At 31.9% G+C, this 24,178-nt stretch overlaps 3 protein-coding genes across 3 annotated transcripts; 1 reads left to right on the forward strand and 2 right to left on the reverse strand.

The window, feature by feature from the left end:
* Positions 1-2,405: 2,405 nt before the first annotated feature.
* LOC106683358 (uncharacterized) lies at positions 2,406-7,786 on the reverse strand. Its single transcript, XM_014424766.3, has 3 exons — positions 7,590-7,786; positions 5,695-5,879; positions 2,406-2,651 (listed from the first exon to the last, which is right to left on the reverse strand). The coding sequence occupies exons 1-3, from the start codon at positions 7,687-7,689 to the stop codon at positions 2,436-2,438; spliced, it is 501 nt and encodes a 166-aa protein (XP_014280252.1). The 5' UTR covers positions 7,690-7,786; the 3' UTR covers positions 2,406-2,435.
* A 1,655-nt stretch (positions 7,787-9,441) lies between these two features.
* Positions 9,442-14,634, reverse strand: RpL6 (ribosomal protein L6). Its single transcript, XM_014424767.3, has 2 exons — positions 14,509-14,634; positions 9,442-10,354 (listed from the first exon to the last, which is right to left on the reverse strand). Exon 2 carries the CDS (start codon positions 10,347-10,349, stop codon positions 9,546-9,548), a length of 804 nt encoding a protein of 267 aa, XP_014280253.1. The 5' UTR covers positions 10,350-10,354; positions 14,509-14,634; the 3' UTR covers positions 9,442-9,545.
* A 589-nt stretch (positions 14,635-15,223) lies between these two features.
* Positions 15,224-23,998, forward strand: LOC106683364 (uncharacterized). Its single transcript, XM_014424780.3, has 2 exons — positions 15,224-15,911; positions 16,176-23,998. The coding sequence occupies exon 2, from the start codon at positions 16,201-16,203 to the stop codon at positions 22,411-22,413; it is 6,213 nt and encodes a 2,070-aa protein (XP_014280266.1). The 5' UTR covers positions 15,224-15,911; positions 16,176-16,200; the 3' UTR covers positions 22,414-23,998.
* Positions 23,999-24,178: the final 180 nt, after the last annotated feature.

The following is a 24,178-nucleotide window of genomic DNA, read 5'->3' on the forward strand; positions in this document are numbered from 1 at the left end:
TTGGGGATTAACAATATGTTAACGGAGGATTATTTTTTAATTAAAAATTACATCGATTTGAAGATTTTAGTTCACTTATCCAAAGATTTTAATCACATGCTCACCTATCAATTTACTTTTACTTTTCAAATTTTATACTTGTACAAATCATTCATGTATCAACTTTGTTTCACCCACATGAATCTAGTTTATCATAACTGTAAATAGACTCATTATAAAAACAATAACTGTAAATAATAATACTTCATTACATTTTATAATTTAATTAATTTATACCTACATCATCAACAAAACCATAATAAAAAAGAAAAAATATAAAAACAACTGCAATAAAAAGAAAAGAATTAATTGAACTGACTAATAATTATCCCTAATCATAACACTTGATTGGTGTGTGGACTAACATAGTTTAAGGAATCAAGTGAATTGCATGCTGACATTATGAACCAGTATGTCTTGTTAAGTATTTCTAGTTATTGATTTGAAGTGTCTTGTATTTAGTGTGAATCACCGGGTGCAGAGAGAAATGCTCGTAAATATTTGTGTATGTCTTCTATTAGCTTTTCACAGTAGAGAAGGATGTGGAATAGGCTGTTAGAAATGAATTGGCCATGCGGTCAACTATCTTCTTCCAATAAATTGATCTAGATACAATTAACTTTGTATGACAGCATTATGGGCGGCAACGTAGATAATTTATGGAATGAAGGAAAATTAACGGGGAATGAGTTTTTAAGAACAACACAATAACTTGAATAAATTATGATATACAATAATACAGAGGAAAACTTTTAGTAGGTTATAAAATCTTGTGAGGTATTGTGACAGCAGGAGAATAGTTGGGATTTTTATTTCCATACCATTTCATCTCGTTGCCTATCTTACATTATTTGCCTTCTGGTAACTATTCAGGATGACAAAAGTATCCATTCATATCCGTGGGGATGGAAATACAATAAACAGCTCTAACACCACTTGATTAACTTAGTTGAGCAAGACAACCATATCGGGACAGATTATAACATTAAGGGATTAATGATATAAAGAGTCACGTACACACCTTGTATTAATTTCAAGAAAATAATTGTAATGTAAAGGTGACATTTTATATTTGAAATGTGAATGAGCATAGAAATGGAAATTTACAACAGTCTTAACATAAAACTGCTATCTTTGTTTTGATATATAGTAATGGTATTCAAACTAAAATATTCTTATGGTAAATAGGTCTGTTAAATTTACTGTAATCGTAAAATTAATGTTGTTTTAACATTTAACCCACAAATGCTCCTCGCAGCCTATTTGTAACGGGGATTAAATAGGCTAATAGTAAAGTCTAATCGATAGAAAACCACTCTATAAATTACACAATTTCTTAATCTTGGCAACAATACTCTCTGTAATAGTAAATAGGTCTCTCAAACATAAACATTTAATGTCCAATTTAAATCAAATCTATGGCAAAGATTGCCCATAAAAACCAAGAAACATGGCATATCACTGCACAATAGTTCATAGCACTCTCAAATAATTTGAACTCAAATTGTTTCATTCATGAGATTTCGTTGAATAATTAGAGTGATCAAATTTGAAAATCAGTTGAGCTCAAAAAATTGTTGCGCAGCTACAAATGAGCAAATCATGAGACACAATACCTTCCTTTTGGTTCCTTCCAAGTCGGATGAAAAGTGAGAAAAATGGCTTAATTTTCATGGGCGTACCCAGCGAGGGGAGATAGCCCCTTCCCTCCTCGAAGTGAAAACATATTAATTTAATAATTTTTTTTTCAAGCAAATAATTGTAATAACAACTAAAGCACTACTATAATTATATATAATTATCTAAAAAATTTGGTTTCATTCACCTTTTCCGAGCCGAAATGTCAGTTTGAACGACCATGGCTTGTCTTCCCCCTAGTTTTGATCCTGTGTACGCTCTTATTCATTCTGTGTAGTCCAGCAAACATTTATTACCCTCCCTCCCCCCCCAAAAAAAAAGCAAAACTACAGTACTTTAACGTTACCATTGGTCCACTTAAGTGATAAAGATAGATAGATACCAAATTTTACTTTGCAGCTGAAGAAAAGCAGTATTCTTAAGTCAATGCATTCTTCTCTCCCCTGATCTAATAGGCTACACACACCTAAAGTTTCATCAGAAATATTTATACAGTTGTAGAAAACTAGAAGAGCATCAAAGTTAAGGAAAGACTTAATTTTTTATAATAAAGTTTTAAATCAAGAGGAATTTTATATTCTGCCATTTGTTTTTATTTAGTTCATCAAATCCAGAAAAAAATATACTAAAAACATATAAATCATTCACGTAACTTTTATTATCACGTAACAGCCTCAGGTCTATTTTATTAATAAATAAAATACTAATAATAAATTTAGTTACACTAATGAAAAGTACACATTTCTGCATACATATATTTATGTCACTTTACGAGGGGCGAAAACGCAGGCATAGACATAAGCACCATTAGACATTGGGATAGGCTGATTCTTAACGAATTCACTAGGAACAAGGTTCCAAGACTGGTCGTCTTCTTGGAGGTCATCTTCAACCAGACCTTCTCTCAGTGGTTCCTCCACCCACCACTGCTTCTGACCTGCGGAATCTATCACATCCCCATATATTTCTTTTGGCTGTAATAAGAAAATTCGAATAAATATTATTCAACCACTTAAAAAAAATTGGTCATTAATATTAATTGTTTCTGACATATGATTCAAGATTAGGAGTAGAACAAGAATCACGGAATATTTAAATTTTTTCAGTAATAATGAATGAATAAATGAAAAAAATAATTTTATTCTGGGGCATATGTCCCCTAAGAATAAATACATGGTTCATATATTAAGACTTTTATCTGGCAAACATTTACAAATTTTCAGATAGTAAAATGAAATTACATTGGTATATTGGCTTTATTACTGTTTATAATGTTAATTAATATATGCCTATTTATTTTATTACAATGATATGGAAGTTTGGTTATACAATAAGTGGAGGGATAGGTTTTGTTTAATGGAAAGAATGGATGAGGACTGACGAATGGAAATGGGAAGAGAATTCCAGAAGAAGGTTGCACATATGACGAAGGATTTGCTAAAGAAGGCGGTTCTATAGGAGGGCATGTATAAATCAATCGGTTGGGATCTGGTGTTTAATGAGTGGATAGATAACCATTATCTAACCAAAGAAAATTAGTTGGCGAAACCTTGATTCCTTAAACATAGATAACATTGCTCCCTACCTTGATGACCTTTCCCTCTCCTTAGAACCTATTTATTCACTTGTATTCATTGACGACACGGTCGAATGCCTGTCCTCGAATCTCCTTAAATTCCTAAACCAACACGCTCCTCTTAAAACCCGTACCTTCAAACGCTCTCCGGCTCCCTGGATAAACTCAGAAAAAAAAAATTTAATGAGAAGACGAGATGCTACCAGAAGACGCTTCAGACGTACCAGAATGTCAGAGCACTATTGCACCTTTAAGTCCCTCCGAAACCTTACCCAAACATCCTTACGCCGCGCCAAGGAGCAATAATTTCACAACATCCTATCCCAAGCCCAAGCCCCAGATCCTAAATCTAAATGGAAAATCCTAAATAACCTCTCCGTTACAAGTCCTAAATCCTGTTCATATTACCCAATTGATCCAGACGAGCTTAATGCTTTCTTTGCTGCTCCTTCTCCTTCAACAACCTCATGCAAATTTTCATCTCTTCACATCCTTGAAATCCCAATAACTTTTTTCTTGAATGTTTCTCCAGATGTCTTAATCTCAGCAGTCCTCAAGTCCAGAACTACGGCCAGATTACGGCCCAGACAATGTTCCTGTAAAGATCATCAAACTTTGTCTTCCTACCATTCTTCCTGTCTTCCTGCACATTTATAACTTCTCCCTTCAAAATTCCGTTTTCCTCAAGCCTGGAAGAAAGTCCTCGTCAGACCATTGAACAAAGTACCTTCTCCTTCTTCAGTTTCCGACTTTCGGCCAGTAACCATTTTATCCAATTTGGCCAAGCCACTAGAAAGATCAGTCCACTCCCAACTTAATAATTTTCTCAAACAAAAAGCTCTACTTAATCCTTTCCAATCCGGATCGCTCTCAACATTCAACACAATCCTCTTTATTGAAAATTTCCCAAGACCTCCAATCCGCTATAGACAATAATCATATATCAATTTTAGTTCTTTTTGATTTTTCGAAGGCATTTGACACAGTTAAACAAAAGATCCTCCTCAATAAACTTCAAAACCTTTCCATGTCAAATAGTGTCCTAAAGTGGTTCCTCTCCTTCCTGTCCTATCGTTCCCAAACAGTCGTCATTCCGAATAAACCTCTTTCCTCTCACCTTCTGACATGAGGTGTTCCTCAGGGATCCTCACTTTCACCAACCCTTTTTTCTATTTATATCAACGATCTTCCTGATTCCATTCACCATGCAGAATACCACCTATATGCAGACGATCTCCAAATCTATCTATCCTTCCATCTCTCCGAGATGCTCAAGGCCGTCCAAAAGATACAAGAAGATATTGACAGCATTAACGCATGGGCATTTAACAATGATTTGAAGCTGAATGCTGAAAAAACCATGGCCATTCTTATTGGTTCCAAGCGCCTCCTTCATTCCCTCTCTTACTGCCCTCTACTCTTACTTAACAACCAACCAATTCACTTCTACCCTACAATAAAAAACTTTGGTGTCACCTTTGACCAACACCTCTCCTGGAATAACCAACTTTCCCAAATCACACGGAAATCCATAACTCTACTCAAACAATTCCTAAGATTCCGTAACTCCATTCCTCAGAACACCCGTCAGCTCCTAGTATCCTCTTTCGTCTTCCTACACTTCGACCACGGATCTTTGGTGTATGGAGGGCTATCTGCAAGACTAAAGTTGAGACCGAAGAGACTCATGAATTGCTTTGTAAGATTTATCTTTGCGTTCCCAATGAGCTCTCAAGTCTCCCGCTGGTTTACCGAGTTGAAGTGGCTCTATCCAATCTCCCGAAGGCAATACCTATACATAATAGATAATGATGTTTATTTGAAATTTTTAGATTGTATATTACCATAAAAAATTTTTTTTATTATAAATCATTTTTGTATATTACCTCCACACTTAAAAAATTAAAGTAAGCAATGTACTCCAGGGGCCATAGAGAAAGGATATTTTAGCATTGACATAAACTGAGATAGTTCGTTCACTGAGGTACAGCTGAGTAATGGTGAAGGTGAGAATATCTAACGCACTTGGGAGGAGTGTTTCTGGGAGATTCCCCAATGTTGTGGTTGTCGCCACAGCGGACACAGACTAGTTTGTGTCCATAGAAAGTTTTTGTATGTCCAAATTGCTGGCAGCTGTAACACTGCCTGGGGCCATCGATGCTTCTCAGTTTTTCTAATGAGTAATACATTTAGGCGATTGGACCGACTTTTTTAAAATGTTCAAGATTAGTGGTGTGCTCCGTCGTCACAATCAAGTAGGATGATCACGTTTCTGACTACGTTTAAACCCGGGTAGTTTTTAATCTCGCCAAAGACATTTTATAATAAGAGATGATTTCCTCGTAATAGGTGTTTATGTGCTGGATTTGTTGGTACTTAATAACTTTGGTAATAAAATTATGTCAGTAATTGATATATCGTTTCGATATAATACAACTCACCACTACATTACTGAGGGGGGGTAAGTCACCAGCTGGAGGTGCCGATTGAAACGGAGGCATCATTCCTTGGCTCTGCGCTGCGTTCATGACGAAGTACCACAAGTAATCCGCTTTGTTCTTCATCTGGAAGGGGGTTCCTTCGATCTTGCTCAGTTTAGCCAGCCACTTGTAAGCATATTCTCTTTCTAGTGAAAAGACTATTCTTAAGTATCGAATTTCTTAATTTTATTACATTTAGATGTTTTGCTGTTTCATTTTTAAATCACAATAATTCCTGAAATGTCTTTAATTAACCACCAGCTGCCTCCTTATTAAATTTTAACATTAAAATAACCGATTAAAAACCGTTACCTCAGGTAAAAGGCGTTTGAAACATATTAGTTCCTAACTATTCTGAAATAATAAAGTTGCAGTATTCACATCAGCTATTAACGGCCCGACTTTAGTATTCTGTTACTGTTCTAGGAAAATTGTAGCTTAGTTGTACATAATCTTATTAGCAGTCAACATAAAAATTTCGTTCTTTCTCTACAGAAGAAAATGTTGATAATAAACCGTGCTGTTTTAGTTTTCTCGATTGTAAATTAGTTTCTCCAAAAAAACAAATTCTAAAAAGAAATGGGATGTGATGGGATACAGCCATTCTACTAAACTATCTAGAAGAGGGATTGCTAATTTAGAACATGTTTTCATTGCTTATAAATATCTTTGTACTATACAAAAAAGTTTTTATTAATCACCAAATAAGATTGAATGATAAAAATGTCCGAATGAAGACTTGAAATTTATTTTGTTTCCTGCTTACACTGTATTGAAAAATATAATACAATCCGAACAATGGAATACATGTAAATTACAGTTATACAATTTGAGCAACGAGTAGTACAATTAAATGAACAGTTGTCGAATTTGTAAAATGAGTGATGGACCGCCCATGGGTGGACAGAGGGTACCCCCTAGTATAAAAAACAATGTAACTAGTAAATTGTGGTTATAAAAAAAAAAAAAATCTACGTTTTATTATAAGAAGTCTCTCTGCCCCTCCCAATAAGACCACGAGGCTACATCCAGGGCCTCAGTACTTCTTGCTATACCATTGCCTGCAAGTGTTAGATAAATAAAACTTCCAGAATTGAACTAATGACTTATCTGAACTATTATTTTGTTAGTGTAGAATTTCTAAAACAAAAAATAATAAGGCATACAAAAATATACCACCCTAAGTATCCATTTTTAATAAGTTACAGGTGAAGAGGTAAGTTCCTTGAGCCTATTTACTTCAGCTCAAATAATTGATTGAGCGGAAAAATTCATGCGCCAGTCTAAAGTTAAGTCCAGAAATATCAGTTTATTTTGATAAATTGTTTGAGCATCCATTTAGCTGGAAGTTCCTTTTACTTTGCTCATAGGAAAAGATGCAGCACTTAGTATTCTTACATTATCTGATTGTTCAACTTTCACGTGCTGGTTTGATTTGGTTTAATACCTTAATAGCATTGGTGCTACTCTACCACTCATTTACAAAAGCAATCAAGGTAGTTTTCTTTTCGAACGAATTGTATCACAATATACTGTATGACTGTATGAAAATAAATATAGGTTTCATATTAACACACCTGCTAGGCGGTCCGAAGATGGAAGGTTCTGTAACCATCGCGAAGTAAATATAAGTCGCTGCTAGATTTTCCGCACGTTTCATGCTGAAGACTGTTTTTTTTCAAACCTCTTTATTTTTTATATGGTTACAGAATACATAATAATATAATGCAATACATTATACAATTAACATTATATCTTCGTTTGCCGTATGGCATTATAAGATGAGCAAACAAACATGCTGGAGACTGATGAATTTTCGTATTATTTATTAATTAAAATTTTACTATAACAATTACCTTGTTTGGGAATGAGTGGGATGAAGGCTCGTACCAACATGGAATTATATCTAACATTTTCTCTATTTGCTTCCAAGGTTTTCGTGTATTGGTCTTCCATGGTACTGAATACTGATTTTTAAATTGAGTAACAAATTTTGATCATATTCCGTGGGCCACATGTGATATAAAAATGAGTAATTAGAAATCATAATGTTTATTACAGAACCAGTCATTAAAAACAATTAATAATCAAGAGTTTATGACAAAATGGTTAACTTAATGGGAATGTTATAAATTTTGTATTGAATTAATGCTATACAGGTTTAAAAAACCAGAAAAACTTCTTTATTAAAACTGCATGTTAAAAAAAATCTTTCATTTTTTTAAAGTCCATTTTCTCAAGATGTTTTAAATTTTTTTCCATATAAATTTATATAATTCCTGAGAGATGTAAATACTCAATACCTAGACATATATTTTAGAACAAAATTACAAGTCTCTCAGAAAAATAGACCTTTTTTTTTTTTAAAATATGTATGTAATAAAAAGAAATGGTAGTATATTTCTTGTTTTATTATTTTTAAACAAATAAAATAATATATAATTTGTTTACATTTTTTCTTGGAGAGTAGGTGCAGTTGCTAAAAAATTTTTTTCAAGAAGTCTTTCTTCCTGGGAGGGAGGGGAATACTGAATATAGAACTTATAAAAGCACATACACACTTAATGTGGATTTCTTCAGGTGTTGTGCCTTTCAAGCTTAAAGTATGAATTGAATTTAAATTAAAAAATGAAATTAGTGATGATATACTGTGAAGGTTTCATTTAATAAAGAATTATTATTGTAATAATGTAACAGAGAATAAAATCTTATGATAAAACAAACATGATTTGTTTTTTTTTGCTGTGGCACACTTGATGAACTAAAAACAGTATCCTTACAATGATTGAATATGTAGCAAATTAGTTTTCTATTGTAATATTCTGAGAAAACGCCATTTGATTGTGGTAACCCTGTGGCATAGACTCTGGTGCCTCAACACCTACTCAGGGAACCACTGCACTAAGAAACACACAGCACCAAATGATATTCACATTAACACCATGTTCCAATTATGGCATTCATTGATATAACTTCAATGACTAACAAAAGCTCATTACTGTAATGACTATAAAATGAGAGCATTACAACTTAAGAGTGTATTGCGAAAAGTTTGACTTGAAAGTACACAAATATATCTAATCTATTAATAAGGAATCAATTTTTATTTACTAATAACTACTGATACTATTTCAATATCACAACATTTTCTAAAACTTATTTGATTTCCCTGTAAGTTTTACCAAAACAGAGTTACAAGATTTTAATTGATCACCATCAATTTTATTTTCTCTTCGTTACTGGACATTAAGTCAGTTGATGGAAATTAGTTATCAAATAAATAAGTAAATTTCTGAGCACAATATCAGATTAAGACAAAATATAAATCATTTACAGGATTAAAATAATGAACAAATTTAATTGAAACTATTTTTTTTTTAATATATTAATAAAAAGATCGTTTTGAGAAATGTTTTTAAACAATAGCTCTGTTAATGGATCTACACGAAAATGTTTATTATATCAAAAGGATAAGTTGCTAAACAAAAATTGATATATGAGAAGATGGTTGAGAGGTGTGGTCAAAATATAACATAAATAAGTTGAAATAACTTATTTCATCATGCGAAGTTTTTTGTAATAAATACACTTCCATCACGCTAATTACATTAAGTAAGTAGAAATTCTAAAATAAGCTTCTCAAACATGATGAATTCACATCAATGATAAATTAAAAAAAAAAAAAAAGGAATAGAAAAATAAAATTGATGAGAGTATATGAAGTTTTTTTTATTATACAACAGAAAAACCTCTTATACTAACATAAAAATAATTAGTTTTCAGATTTATATATAAAACAGATTGAAAACAAATTAAAATTTCATCCTGTGAGGATACTGACTGCTTCGAAGGCCAAACATTGTGCACAGGTACTTCCTGAGAAGTAGACTGTGTTCATGTTTCTTAATAGCCTGTAAAATTTGTTTATCTACCTCCTTCTGGTCTGTCTTCCTCTGTTCAGATGGTTTGTATAGTTCTTTTTTGGCAGCAAAGATTTCACCATCACTCTTCTTTGCCTTTTTAGCTTTTACTCTCTTGAAGTACCTATCATTCATATGCTCAGGCAATTTAACACCAGACAAATCAATCTGTGTTGATGTGGCTATAACATAATTGGGATGTATTCTCCTGAGAGGGACACCATTTAGAGTAAATGGTCCAGAAACAAGGAGAAGACCACTAGCCATGTTCTTCAAAAGAACTGCCCTTTTCCCTTTATGTAACCCAGCAAGCAGTATCACAACAGCACCAGGTTTCAGAGATGCACGGAACCTCCTCTTGTGTTGACAGAAATATGTTTTGCTAGGATGTTTCCTCACCTTGTTGGCAGTAGGATAAGATTTAGTCCTCTTCTTTAAATAGACGGTACGAGTACCTCCATTCTTTTCACCACCAATCTTTTTTTCAAGAGTAGTTTTCGCTTTTGGCCGGGGGTTCTTAGGGGTTTTCTTACCAATAAATTTCCACAAAGCTTTCTTATGGAACATGCGAGTTCTGCTAAACCTGTAAACTCCAGAGCCAAGGTTATAATTCCTCCGCTGAGGCTTCCTGGTTGGCCCTGCTTTCTTATTGCCCGCAGCAGAAGCTGCAGGGGTAACAACTGATGTTTCAACCATTTCAACTGAAATAATAATAATAATAAATTAATATTGAACATGCATTAACAATAATAAAAACTATATATGTACATTTAAATTATGGCAGGGTCAAGTGATTCAAGTTCCCAACAAGTTTTTTTTTAAATCTAAATATCAGTGACAGAAAACAGATTTATGTAGTCATACTAACAGCTTTATTTTTCCCCCCCCACTTTATTAATAGAATAGATGTTGTTTCTAGAGTTAAACCTCAATGGGACAACATTGATAAAGGTACAAAAATGATTTTTGAGAGAAAAAACTTGTTTTCAAATTAAAAAAAAACAAACTTGTTTTTGGCACTTAGATCACTTGGTTCCACAATGCTTCATATGTGTGTGATAGAAGGTGGGAGAAAAAACAGCGTTGTGAATTAGGAAGATAAAAGAAAAAGAAATCAAATAAAAAAAAAAAGTTCGCTGCTACAGAAGTATAATGATGCAACTATAAAATTTTGTCGTGTAATCAGGTTGAAAAATGTATCAACTCGATGATTGTAAATTGACATAAATTGTACTTAAAATTTGCAAAAGGAGTAATTTTGTAAGGACAATTATGTTGACTAATATACAGCTAGTATAGGGTGTTTTTTTAAGCCCGATAGAACTTGAAATTGTAAAAAATAACACAAAAAATTAAATTGTAATCAAAATTTTTTTTTTATTCGAAAGATCAATACGTGACATTAACATTTGAAAATGATTTCGGGCATATGGGCACCGCGGCTGTTCTTGACGAAGCGCATTCTGGACGTCCAATTTTGGGCCACTTTTTCGAGCACTGCTGGCCGTATGTCACGAATAACACGAACAATGCTGGCCTCCAAGGCGTCAATTGTTGCTGGTTTATCAGCATAAACCAGTGACTTCACGTAGCCCCACAGGAAATAATCGAGAGGTGTCAAATCGCACGACCATATGCGGCAATTTTGCTTATTAACAAACCCGTTAAGCCAAAAATGCGCCTCATCGCTGAACACAATTTTACAGAATGCGCTTCGTCAAGAACAGCCGCGGTGCACATATGCCCGAAATCATTTTCAAATGTTAATGTCACGTATTGATCTTTCGAATAAAAAAAAAATTTTGATTACAATTTAATTTTTTGTGTTATTTTTTACAATTTCAAGTTCTATCGGGCTTAAAAAAAGACCCTATAAATGTATGGGCATTCTAACAAAATAAAGTCAATTTCACAAAAGTTTACAGTTGTGTCATCATACTTCTTTTCAAACTTGGGCTTTAAAGTATTACTAATTTTTTAAAAAGCATTTTTACTCATATAATTGTGGATATTATTAAATTTATCATCAAGTAACTGTAAAACTTCTAGTTGATGATTACTTTAACCAACAAAGAATTATGAAAAGAATGGTTTACGTCTGTCAAGTTCTTTCACTTGTGCAGTAACAGTCAAATTGTATAATATACCAGAAAAATCTATTAGTCCACAAAGTGGAGGTTTTTATCAGAAAAGTTTTGAAATTTTGCACTACCATGTTATTGAGGGTGCTGAACATAATTTATCGTTTACCATATTGATTTTTGGGTGCAACATAAAATAAAGTAATAATATAAAAAACCAATACGCAAATTTATTTTTTTATTTCTACGTAACACAAAAACCTTAAAGTTGTTAAAACACATTAACCAATATTAAATTAATCTTCAGGAGTAAATTCTCTAAATTTTTTCTCTATAATCTTCTGCTTCTCCTCCTCCCTCCAAGACATCATTTAGGATTATCAGCTCATAATACAATGTAGTGCAGTAAAATGAATCCTAAACAGGAATCTTGGTAAAACATGATTTGGATTTTTTTTAAAGTATTTTTTCGGTCAGCAAGAAGAGATTTATATTGGGGAACTATAGAGTTATATAACATTAGTGCCAGATATAAAAGAGTGAACCCTATATAGAGGGCCTGATATAAAGAATACTACAGATCAATAAAAGGGGATCGGCTAGTAAAATCTCTAAATGGTAGGGGGTATTAAAATAAATAAACATTTTTTAATTGGTCTAAAGGGAATGCATCCCAGAAAAATATTAATATACATGGAAACTTAGTGTTTGTTAATTTATAAGTTTCATTCATAAAAAATAACCCCTACAGTTCTTACATTATGGATTATTGTTTGAATTAATTGATATGACATAATATAATTTCATAATATCTCATTATATAACAAAAAATAAAATATTTTCCACTTTTCTTACAGGTTTCAATGAAAGTGTAATATAAGAAATGTTAGTCAGCAATATCTTTGTTGATAATAAGTCTGATTTAAATAATGCCCTCTTCCCTAACGGAATTTAATTACTATTCAAATAACACATCAAGTATAAATTGAAAAACCCAGTTATGTACAGATGATTAATTTTTATTAAAGTAATCAGGAATTATGTTCCTGATGATTCCACAGACTATCTATCATGGCACAGTGGTAGGTAACCACTGACTTCTAATACTATGATGAATTAAGGAGGTTTCATTCATTTTATTTTCAACCATGTAAAATATCAAACTACTTTTTTCACTGCATGTGCAGTATAATCAGTGTGATTAGGGGAATAGTACATAAGATGTAGTAACTAATAACTTAAAAAGTAGCATCAGTTATATACCACTTAAGTGGTATTAAAAGTGATATAGATCTACAATGAAACAGATTGTAAGACATATATGTTTATTTGGAGCAACAGCTTTATAAACTCTGACCAAAGGCATAGAGAAGAGTACGGCTATTAGGTCATCTAAAAGTAAATGTTGTAATTAGACTGGATTTGAATTGCTACTGCTTCTGATTCTGAAAAAACACGTTGCTGCCTTAATATGTCAACCCACCATGGAGTCACGATTTGACCATTAAATCACAATATTAGCTTAATTTGCAAAATGTTTCAGCAAAATTAGAATGTTAATAGTCAAATTACAATTGCAACATATAAAACAAAGTAGTTTTCGAGGTATTAAAAATCAGCACATTGCACCCTTGAAGGAACAAATCCATATGTGCAAATTTTCCATACTTAGTCAACAATAGAATATTCCTAGAAGTCAACTTGATTTATGGTAAACAAGCCAGATTTATAATTCGTTCATTTTAAATTAGATAACAGGTATGTCTTGGTGGCACTGCCACACTTAACACTTCCTAACAGTACTACAAGCTTAGAATTAAAAGTTGTGCATGGTTTCTAGTAAAAAGAGCTAGAATGTAAGCAACCATGACAGAGTTACATTGGTATAAAAAAAAATTTACTTTTGAGGAAACGACAACTTTACAATTTATGCTTATTAACATAGCTCCTATAAAACAAACACAATAAGTCTTATAAACTTATTAACTAAAACTATAAATGATCCAATATCTTAGTTTAACGGACAACCAATTTATATTCTCCAGAGGTTCCATAAGATGGATATCTATCGTTCAAGTTCATCTCAGGAGCAATGATAGATAATAGTAATACGAACTATCAAGAAAATCCTCATAGTACACAACAAATGTCAGTTTATAGAATCAAACTGGCACCAACTTTCGCTATCACTATCACTGTGAAACCTTTGCTTAATTAACTAACATGTTGATTTTAAGTGAAATCAAATGTGTTAACAAATGAAAATTAATACACAAGGCTCATTACCAATTAAATACTTATTGTAATAAAGATGATATGCATAGCATGCATGCATCCTAAAAATAATGATACAAGTTAAACAAATATTGATTACTAAATTTCTTAAAACAATATTTATAGCCATAAACTTTCTTAGTGTCCTTAATTGAACTCAAAAGCTAATACTTAAGGATTTAATACAAACAATAGCGGTATACTTTTTTAAATTTGTAAAATCAATCCGTAATTGAAAATGTCACGATGATAAAATTCATAATTATTATGAAAAATAAAACTCGCGGATAAGATAAACCCTTAATATTCATTTCTTCAGACTAAATAATCATTACGGCCAGTATAGTTCATAGACTAGGTTACTAACCACGTGCAAGTAATTGGATAAAAATTAAACAAAAAGGCGCAATGAACAGATACACAGAGCACTTAAAACATTAAAAGTAAATATCACCATATATCACATAATTAAGTAAGTAATAGGTATTAAACCAAAATACCTTTCAGTTTTTAACGAAGTCCAACTTTACACTACAACACAACCACATTGAAGGCCAATGTTGCCTAGAAAGGTAACCTACAGTGGTTGATACATCTTCCAAATAAATTGGGTTTATAATATTTTTAAACCATTGTTAAATTATACAATATTATTAGAAGATTTTTTCAAATATATTTTTTAATTAAAACGAATAAATAGTATTTTATTAATCAATGAAATGTTTGGATTATTATTATTCTATCATATGCTAAGACAATTATTATTATTATAGAAACATTTAAGAATATTACTAAAGGAAAGGAAATTTTTAGAAACTATTTATAACTTTCTTTAATAAGAATTATTGCTCAAAACATTTTTCATATACTATACTTCTTTACTAACGACTGTAAAAGCATGCCTTACACTATTTTCACTAAAATTTCATTTTTCAGAATAGGCGCGGAAAATTAATAACGAAATATTTCGTATTACTTTCTTGTTTAATTTTTTTTAGCAAATCTTTATTTATTCCCAACATTTAAAAAATGGTTTGACAGACCATCTTATCACTTATCTCATTCAAATGGAAACAATTGTTTTATATATTCACCTGACAACCTCTCAAAAGTTCTATCACGTTGTGACTTTTTCTTAAAATATAAATTTAAACTGCGTAATGTATTTACATTCTAGTTTTATTAATGAAGCATTGAAAATAGATCAAGCATTAAAAATTTTCTAATTGGAAAAAATCACAATCATTACTATTCTTTTGAAAATAGTAAAGGGACTAACCAAAAGTTATCTACAAATGTCATTAGCAAATAACTAAGGGTATTTTCTATTAGAATGGAGTGTCATGCATAATTTTTATGCATGCTTGGGACCAACGGAACTGTCATTTTCCAAGGATGGGCTAGAATGCTGTTACATTGTTAAAAATTAGCCCCAATATAAAGAACAGAACTTTTATTCATAATTTTTCAGCCACAATCTTTAAATTACCAGCAACAAACATCTATCCTGTTAGGACATATATTCAGAGTCCGCCATTTTATCCTTTCCTAACCTGATTTAAGGCGCGGAAGCTTCTTACTGCTATATGTTTATAATAACACATCAAATGTTAAATATGAAACTTTTTTTTAGACAACTTGAACATTTGGTTACAAAGTGAATCTTATTTTTTCGGTGTGCTTGTCGCTCGGCTATGCATTAGTGACGATAACGATAGTCCTTGTCAAACCTTTTGTGTTGAATTAGTGCTCTATAAACACAGATTTAGTAAGCTATTTTAAACAAAAATGTAAAATATTTTATTACTCTTACTGGTTTTTTTGTTCAGTTTTGAAAGACAGTTGAAAATAGAAAGGATACAGACGTTAAGTGACTACTATCTTCTTCTTTTTTTATTTACAGGTATTGTTTATATTTCCTTAGTTATCATTCACTATTCTTTTGCTAGAACTTTTAATGAAAATATTTCATTAAGAGGTGTGATATTTGAGTTCTATGTTTGCCTGTATAGTGTTCACAACTTCCTTAGGAAATTTTGTTAATTATTTTGCATTGTAATTGTTGATCATGTACTAACCTATCAAATAATGTCTACTGTTATATTTGATGAATGTCTTCATATTGTATTTGAAGTATTTTATTTTAAATACCTTTTTTTGTTGACAGATTTCTATTGTTTGCTTATATTAATATGGAAGACGGTGATGGGATTGTTGTGCCTTCACAAGGTGACGTTCCTGAGGAGGGCAACATTCATGTTGAGGAGAGTGAAGATACAGAATCATCAAAGTTCACTTCAGTGAGAGAAAATTTAGTATCTAATTCTGATAAAAGTGTTACTGATGTCGATTCACTTAAAAATTTAGTAGGTTTTAGTAACGTAAATGGTGATTGTATTGATAAAAATAGTGATGTTCCAGAGCGCAATTTAGCTTCTAGTCCTACTAACAGTTTGTCATCAATTTATTCAGAAACTACTAGAGATTCAACTAATGATGAGAACATAAGAAATAAGGATGAAGATTCTGGGTCAGAAAATGGTTCAAAATCCAGTAGTTCAGAAGCATCTACCAGAGAAAGAAAATTTAATGTCCCAATTGATGAAGATAGTCATCATATGTCATCTGATTTCTCAGCTAGTTCTAGTGATTCAGATTCCAGTGATAGTGAAGATACTGTAATGGATAAAGATGATACAGATTTCAGTGAAACGAAGCTTGATTTGAATCCAACTTTGCCCTTACCTTTCAGTGAAAACAAGCTTGATGAGAATCCAACTTTGCCTGCATCTTTTAGTGAAAAGAAGCTTGATGAGAATCTAACTTTGCCCATATCTTTCAGTGAAAAGAAGCTTGACGAGAATCCAAATTTTCCCATATATTTCAGTGAAAAGAAACTTGATGAGAATCCAACTTTGCCCGTATCTTTCAGTGAAAAGAAGCTTGATGAGACTCCAACTTCACCCATGTCTTTCAATGAAAAAAATCTTGATGAGAATCCAACTTCGCCCATATCCAGAAATATTTGTGATCCAGTTAAAGTACCTAATGAAGAACTTGGTTTAGGGATAGATGTGTCAGAAGGGCAAAAGGAACCTGAAGTTAACGAAATCATTAGTAGTAATCCAGTTATTCAAGAAGTTGCTGATATAAAGAATAGCTTAACTTCATTATCAACTTCAGATAAAGATGATTTGAATAGAAACTCTGTTAATGAGCCGGTTCTTTCGGTTTTATTAGAAACCAAAAAAGACAATAATTCAATTGACAAAGATGCTATTGCGACAAATAAAGTTTCAAGCTCTTTAAGTGACACTGATAATAATACTACTGATCAGGAGGAAAAACCAGTTGATAATACTGCTGATATTTCTAAAGATCCATCAGATGAAGGCGTTAACAGTGAAAAGATAGAGGAAAAAACTACTGATGATGATATACCAGAACCTCAAGATGTCAGGTTAGAAACTAAGTCTATTGTACAAAGTATAGTAGATTCTAATGGAAAAGAAGAACCCTCTGCTAAGCATATTAAAAGGAAAGAGGAAAATTTCAAAACAATAAAAAAGAAGAATGAAGAAAGAGTGAATATCAGTGATTTAGGTGAACAATTTGTAATTCAATATAAGGGTTTTAAAACAACACGGACTATTACAGGTATGAGCACAGATAATAAGGCCTTAATTAAAAATAATCCTTTCAATCCTGCTTGGAAAAGGAATAGCAAAAATCGTTTTGGTTTATTTAGGAATTTCAGGGATGAAATTGACTGTAGCACCCTCCAACCGGAGTATGCACAATATCTTGGTTTACAACCAATTGTCAAATTCAAGTGCTCAAATTGTGGAATGTCCACTTTTCAAACAATGAGTGCCTTAAATACACATCAGGTTGAATGTAAAAAAAATGGTAAGCTCATTTCTCATAGTAGTGAAATCTCACATCCTCCCGATGTCAATTCGGCAAACATTAAACTTACTAGAAAAGTTTTTTTATGCTCAACATGTGGTACTTATTATGAAAATTGTGATTTATTTCTGCATATGCGTGAATTTCATAGGAGATATATTTGTCTTTACTGTTTATTTATGGCACAGTCTCCAGAGGTTTTACAAGAACACCTCAAAGAAAAACATAATATTACAAATCAGACTTATATGTCATTGGAAGAACTTCAGAAACACTCTCCTCAAAGTTTTTTCCTACTTTGTTTACGTTGTGATAGAGTTTTCACTGAGATGGATGACTCAGTTAATCATAAATGCAACAACAAACACTCTTCTGACCTAGAACATGGGTTATTTAAAAAACCTAGAACTGACAATATTTCAATTCTGGAATCTTCAAATGAAATATCAAATTTATCCGTAACTGATATGTCTAGATATAAAGCATCTCAAATACTGACTAAAGAAGTGAATACAAACAAATCTAATAATTCTCCTCATATAGCACATGATATTTGCTATATTGAAGAGGAAAACAATGAGTCCATAAATGTTGATATTACTGAAAAGCCAATGGAAGTTGATAGTGAAAGTAACAAGAATGGAAGTCATGATATAACATTTGAAGCTGAAAATTTACAACTCAAAGTTCCAAGTGGTATAGAAATCAAACCATTAGTACCTGGAGAAAAGACAAATTTTGAAAGAAATGAAGCCAACAGATCATCCATTGAAATATTTCCTATAACTACTGAACCATATAAGAAGAAAATAAAATTAATTAAAAAGACAAAAAAAGTTATCAAGAAAACAATAAAAAAGAAACCCCCAAATGTGCTGAAAATAAAAGCAGTGACAGAAAGTGCTCTAAATATACTACCTACTCCGGAAACAAAGGAAACAGAGGTTGAGCCACAAGTTAATCTGCCACCAGTACCTGAAACTATAGAGCATGATTCCCCTCCTAGAATAGAAGTAACACAACCAGATCCACCTTTACAAGTCCCATCATTATGCAATGAAATGCCTGAAATAAAAAGATCTTTGTCACAAGAAGTATTTAAAATCAAGCTTCCAGGTGAAATTGATTCAGATGGTGAAAGTGATGATAGTCATAAATTATCTTTAGTTGTTGATGAAAACACTAATAATAGTGATTCAGAATTTAGAAGAAATAATGAAACTCCAGAAAATGGAAGTGATTCATCTAAAGAAGATAAAAGTCAATCCAAAAACAGTGGTAATTTGGACTCAAATGAAATTACGTTAGCCCGAGAAGATGTTGCTACAATGGCTTTGACTTTAGATGATAAAATTGAAAATGTTCCCATACAAGCTGTTGTTAAAGAATGTGTTCGTACTTCTTGTCTTTCATGTAATTATTGTCGACATGCCTGTAAAATTGCAGTAAATGGGAAGCAGTTAGCATTACATTTGTTGTCAGAACATCGATATACACCAGTTAAAAATGAAACTCATGATGATGTGGTTCGAAAAATCTCAGGTTGCTTGGACCAGTTAGAGAATATGTACTTCAATACTGAAACATATGATAGTTCAGATACTTCAATACATATTCCATATGACCAAGAAAAAAATTATGACTGCTTTCAATGTAGTTATGTTTCATCTTCTCATAAAGATTTATATGCACACAAAAAAAAGTGTCATACCAAGTCACTGCTTCTATGCATCATGTGTAAATCTAATTTCTATAGTTACAGTGAACTCATTTGTCATATTTGTCCTGGTTCATATTTTGCTAAAGTTCAATTCCATAATGTGGACTTAATATTTCGTTGCTGCTTCTGTAGACTAGATACCATCCCTTCAGCCTTTCGATTAATGGTTCATCTTCGAAAATCACATCACACTTGTGATATTTGTTTAGAAATGTGTAGTGACCAGCAGAAATTATCCACTCACATGTGGAAACATAAATTGAATCATTTATGTTATCGATGTGGTATAGCATATGCTAGTAAACCTGATATAACCAAGCATCTTTTTTGGAAACATGGTACAGAAAGTGTCCTTTGTAAAAAATGTTTACAGAAAAAGTGGCCACATGTTTATCACTTTTGTATCCCACCAACTTCTTTTATCTGTGAGGAGTGTAACACCTCCTTTTCAAAAGCTGTTGCTCTGAAAGTTCATAAAAGAATTCATGGAAATGACTATCCTTACTCTTGTGATCAGTGTGAAAAGAAGTATGTTTCAAAGAAATTACTAAGCCGTCATATTGAAAGGCACAATGCTATTGCTCAAAGAAAGGAAAAAATGTTAAATAGTCCACAAGAAGATAAAGAGGAAATTATTAATGTAACTGATTTAAATGATGGGAAAGAATGTTCCCAAAATGAAAATTCTGATGCCAATAAGGAAACTGATGGAAAAGATAAAGGTCATAAAAAACATAAAAAAGAAAGAGAAAGGAAAGAAAAGAAGGTAGTTGATGTTTATGATCTTCCTCCTCTAAACCTATCTTCAGAAAGTGATAGTTCAGATGAAGAAGAAGTGTCTAAAAAATCATCTTCAAAAGAGGTTAAGGATTCTAATAACTTGAATGCGTCATCTGAAACTAAGTTAGTTCCCCCTGTAGAAGATAACCATAATGATCCTAATATTCCAAAATTAGATGACACCACTGAAGATAAACTACATAATAGTTTACCTATGTTGAATGATCACCTTAATTCGGAATTGAGTGATGATTCTTTGAAGCCAGGCCTAAATAAACATGAAATTGGCTTTGAAAAAACATCTTCTAAACCTTCATCACCATGCCAAAACTCTCCATTTGATAACTCTACTGTTAAAGAGCAAGTCAAAATAGATGAAGTGGATGAAACTCAGAATGATCAGGTTGAAGGGATTTGGGAAAATTTTTATAAAACCAATCCCCAAAACTCAAAATTACCTTTTCCTTTGTGTGCCATGAAGTCTGAGGTTGCTTACAGTATCATAATGGGGGACCATGATTATTGCCAACAGGCTAAAATTGAACCTGTTATCAAAGAAGATTTGCCATCTGCATCTAATTTAGTTACTAGTTTATCTGATGATAAATTGGAAGAAGTCACTCCTATCATACCCGAGAAACCACCCCAAACTCCTCCTTTAAAAGAACAGGAAGTTTCATTAACTCCCACTAGCATGTCTAAAAAGAAATTAAAATCGCCAAGAAAGAAAATATCAAAAACCCCTGATGACAATAACAGTTCATCCTCAAGTGATTCGAGTAGTGACAGTGATACATCCTCATGTAGCTGTGGCACTAATTGCAGCTGTTCAAGTTCAAGTTCAAACAGTTCTTCGTCATCAAGTTCAGATTCAGACAGTTCCACAAATGAAGACAAGAGTAAGCAAGATAAGAGGAAGAAAAGGAAAGATAAAAGAATCAAACAGAAATCTGAAAGTGAGCTAGAAGTAAATAAAGAAACTCTTCCAAAAGAGCCTGAACCAGTGATCCCAATCATACCTGATGATCCTCCTATTCGTGAATCAGAGTTAGAAACTGATGAAACTACATCTGATGAAGAGTTTTATGACAGACAACCACAGATAATAGCAAATCAAATGCTTGCTGAAAAGAGAAATTTGGTACTTTTAGCAACAGGGACACCAGTAAATAATGGTAATACATCTCCAACTATTGTACCTTCTCCTCAAGAACCAACTGCTGTTGTACCTCCACCACCTGAGCCTGTTGAAACACCAAAACAGAAAACAAAACCTAAAAGAAAACGGAAAATAACCATTACTCCTAAGGTTGCTAAAACTGAGAAGACACTATCTCTGTCAGATTCCTATCCGAAATTTTTGAACGAATCAAAACAATATAGCCCATTCCAACAAGGAATGGCAACTCCAAAACACAAACCACAACCACCTATTCCTCAGAGTCCATCATTGCCTGAAGCTGGGGGAAGTGGTTCAGAAACTGATAATACACGCTTGTCAAAAAGAAGGAGAGTACCAAATAAGTTCTATGGATACTCAAGTGGGGATGAAGAAGAAACACCTAAACAGGCACCAAAGTGGAGGAAATTGGAGACTCAAATGACGCTTGTACAGACACCAAAGATTCAACCGAACTTGGGCCCTCCTACTCCAAGGATCCAATTGACTGTCCCAAAACAGGTGATTAGGAAGCCTACATATCATAAAGCCAGTATGAAATCAAAGCAGCACTCCACTAGTGAATCCTCTGATAGTAGTGGAAGTGATGTAGAAGAAAGACTCCCACGCCCGGTTGCCGAAGAACCTATAAAAGCCGAAAAAGATGTGTATTGCTACTGTCGATGCCCCTATGATGAAGTCTCTGAAATGATAGCATGTGATGATGCGAACTGTAAGATTGAGTGGTTTCATTTTGAGTGTGTGGGTATTCTTGTACCACCACGGGGGCAATGGTTCTGTCCTGGTTGTAGAAAAGCCAGAGGTCTACCTACGTAGGTTTGATGTTACTATTAGCTCATAAGTTAGATTAGTTTTAATGTATAATAAAATACTTTTGAAATGACAGACAAAATTTATTATAGTAAAAGAAAAATGATTTTATATAAATAATGTCAGTGAGTCATTTCTAAAATACATATTCTCATATATTAATATATATATTTATATAAAATTAAAAATTAATTTTTGATTACTTTTCTTTGTTAATTTATTAAAAAGTATATATATTTTATACGCTGAATTAATTCAGTTTTTAAAAACTTTTAATGGAGGCTTATTTTGAACACAATATTAAATTTATTGTGGACATCTGACAGTCATTATCCAAGTTCTTTGATTTTACCATTTTTATAAAACTCGTAGCCTTGTAAACATATTTGAAACTGCCTGTTAAATTTTAATAAATTTATACCAGTTATATAGAGATCTGGTTGTGTATGTGAATACTTTGTACATTCAACTATGCAAATAATTTGTAAATAGCATGTACATAGAACATCAGAATAATGGTAACAACTCATGTATATACATTTTTGGAGTTATGATGATTATTTTGTTCATTTTCGATTGTAGTTTAACAAAATATTATAGCTTAAAATATTTGTTAAAAAATACATGGAATTTTCCAATTCTGTCAAGAATCTTCTCATTTATTTTATCTACTACATACAATTTATAAAAATGTACAAAAACTATTTCTTTATTATTTTTTTTTGTAATAATGTATACTTATATATAAACAATATAGTTACAAATAGAGTTGTAAATAAAAGAAGTTATATTGAAAAATTATTTTATTGGGGAAAATCATACATTTGTGTAAGCTTCATCAGTATGAAGATACACATATTAAATTATTTTAGTTTTTCAATTACTTGAGTTAATTTATTAATTTAAATGATATGTAGTTCACATATAGTGAAATAAAAATATATTTCTAAAGAATGTAAATTTTTTTATGAAGATAAAAATGGAAATCAATTGAAACAGTTATCATTATTAGTATTGCCCACTACATTATAACCTTAAACATGAACCAAAATAAAATGTGTTTGTCTAAAGAGCGATTCTTATGATCAAATAAATTGCGTGAAAGAATTAGTTGCAGCTGTTACTAAAAAAAAGTTAAATTGAAATTCCTTTTTTATTAGATTAAAAAAATTGGTCATAATATTTGAAACATTTCTAGACAAGCACATTTAAATTTTTCTTTTTAATTTTTTTTTTAAGTATTACCTTTTTCATAGATTCATATTAATAATTATGCTCCAGCATATAACTAATCCTAAAATAACCACAAAAATATTAACATGTTAATTTAGGTTTCTTATTTTGCTAATTTTTATGCTTTGTGAGTTAGATATAAACTAACTGTAACAATTATACCAATTCTTTTTCAAACATGTGTTATGCCAGATGGCAAGACATTTTTTTAAAACAAGTTTTTTCTCTATAGACTGATGTGAAAAATTAAAAAAAAAAATTAATGGTTTCTACTATACTTAGTATATTATTCTAATAATATTATTATTAGAATACATAATATATTATTCTAATAAATAATATTGTAAGACTAAATAAGTTAGCAACTTTGATAACAAAATTTCTAGAAAGAAATGGATTGAACTAACCATAAAGAATTATATTACCTGAAGATGGGGAAAATACTCCGAATTGTTATTAAGTGAAATAAAGTGTTTAAGTAATATTTTATAGGAAGTATTTTCACCTCATCATCCAAATGCATAACTAATAAACTTTC

This window comes from Halyomorpha halys, unplaced genomic scaffold (assembly GCF_000696795.3).
Source record: "Halyomorpha halys isolate HHAL.00 unplaced genomic scaffold, Hhal_1.1 Scaffold478.1, whole genome shotgun sequence".
Classification (NCBI taxonomy): domain Eukaryota; kingdom Metazoa; phylum Arthropoda; class Insecta; order Hemiptera; family Pentatomidae; genus Halyomorpha; species Halyomorpha halys.

What these genes read in the sequence shown, in the direction of transcription:
- LOC106683364 (XM_014424780.3), top strand. Translation starts at nt 16,201, where the DNA reads ATGGAAGACGGTGATGGGATTGTTGTGCCTTCACAAGGTGACGTTCCT.
- RpL6 (XM_014424767.3), bottom strand. Translation starts at nt 10,349, where the DNA reads ATGGTTGAAACATCAGTTGTTACCCCTGCAGCTTCTGCTGCGGGCAAT.
- LOC106683358 (XM_014424766.3), bottom strand. Translation starts at nt 7,689, where the DNA reads ATGGAAGACCAATACACGAAAACCTTGGAAGCAAATAGAGAAAATGTT. An exon ending in CCCACTCATTCCCAAACAAG is followed by an intron (nt 5,880 to 7,589) that starts GTAATTGTTATA and finishes TCTTTTCACTAG; the next exon opens with AAAGAGAATATGCTTACAAG. An exon ending in CCCCCCTCAGTAATGTAGTG is followed by an intron (nt 2,652 to 5,694) that starts GTGAGTTGTATT and finishes TTCTTATTACAG; the next exon opens with CCAAAAGAAATATATGGGGA.